This window comes from Morone saxatilis, unplaced genomic scaffold, assembly GCF_004916995.1.
Source record: "Morone saxatilis isolate NCDOM2014 unplaced genomic scaffold, NCSU_SB_2.0 Contig14, whole genome shotgun sequence".
In the NCBI taxonomy this organism is placed as follows: domain Eukaryota; kingdom Metazoa; phylum Chordata; class Actinopteri; family Moronidae; genus Morone; species Morone saxatilis.
The window spans coordinates 2,902,832-2,903,322 of NW_023339696.1; the positions used below are offsets into that span (position 1 = coordinate 2,902,832).

A 491-nucleotide genomic window follows, 5' to 3' on the forward strand; every position below is an offset into this window, starting at 1 on the left:
CATGCACAATAACCTGCTTCTTTTGGCTATGCTGTGTTTCCCCAGTCTCTCTGTTGATCCAAAAAGTCCTCCCACTGATTTGGAAATGGGAATGGGGAACAACTGAAAACTTCCTCTACCAATACCCAGGTAAATTATCATCACTGCACTTATTGCCTGTACGTTGACTGTATTCACGCTCCTGTGACTGGGAAAGACAGACTGGGAAAAACAACAGATCGGGTTCAAACAGTTGCTATATTGAGCTTTGTGTTGCTGGGAAGGTGCTGCAGTGCCGGCTTGCCTCAGACTTAAGGAGCACATAGAGCTGATAGATGCTGGTTTGATGCTCAACATGCCCTACCCTCCCTTCCTGGGAGAAAAGAGAGACGTAGACCTCCTTATTGCCATGGAATCCGGAGCTGATGACACCTTCAAGGTTAGGCGTTTGTAACGTTAGCGTTTGTGATAACTGGTGGCGTGTTTTAGATGGATCAGTGGAGCCCCAGGAG

The 491-nt window shown here is 47.5% G+C and overlaps 1 protein-coding gene across 1 annotated transcript in view; it reads left to right on the top strand.

Annotated features, from left to right (window-relative positions):
- Positions 1–491, top strand: part of LOC118323053 (cytosolic phospholipase A2 gamma-like) — an 8,050-nt gene that overhangs the window by 7,041 nt on the left and 518 nt on the right. Inside the window, exons 10-11 of the mRNA XM_035654973.1 lie at positions 46–129; positions 264–420. Of these exons, the coding sequence (XP_035510866.1) occupies positions 46–129; positions 264–420 (241 nt within the window). The remainder of the gene's footprint in view (positions 1–45; positions 130–263; positions 421–491) is intronic.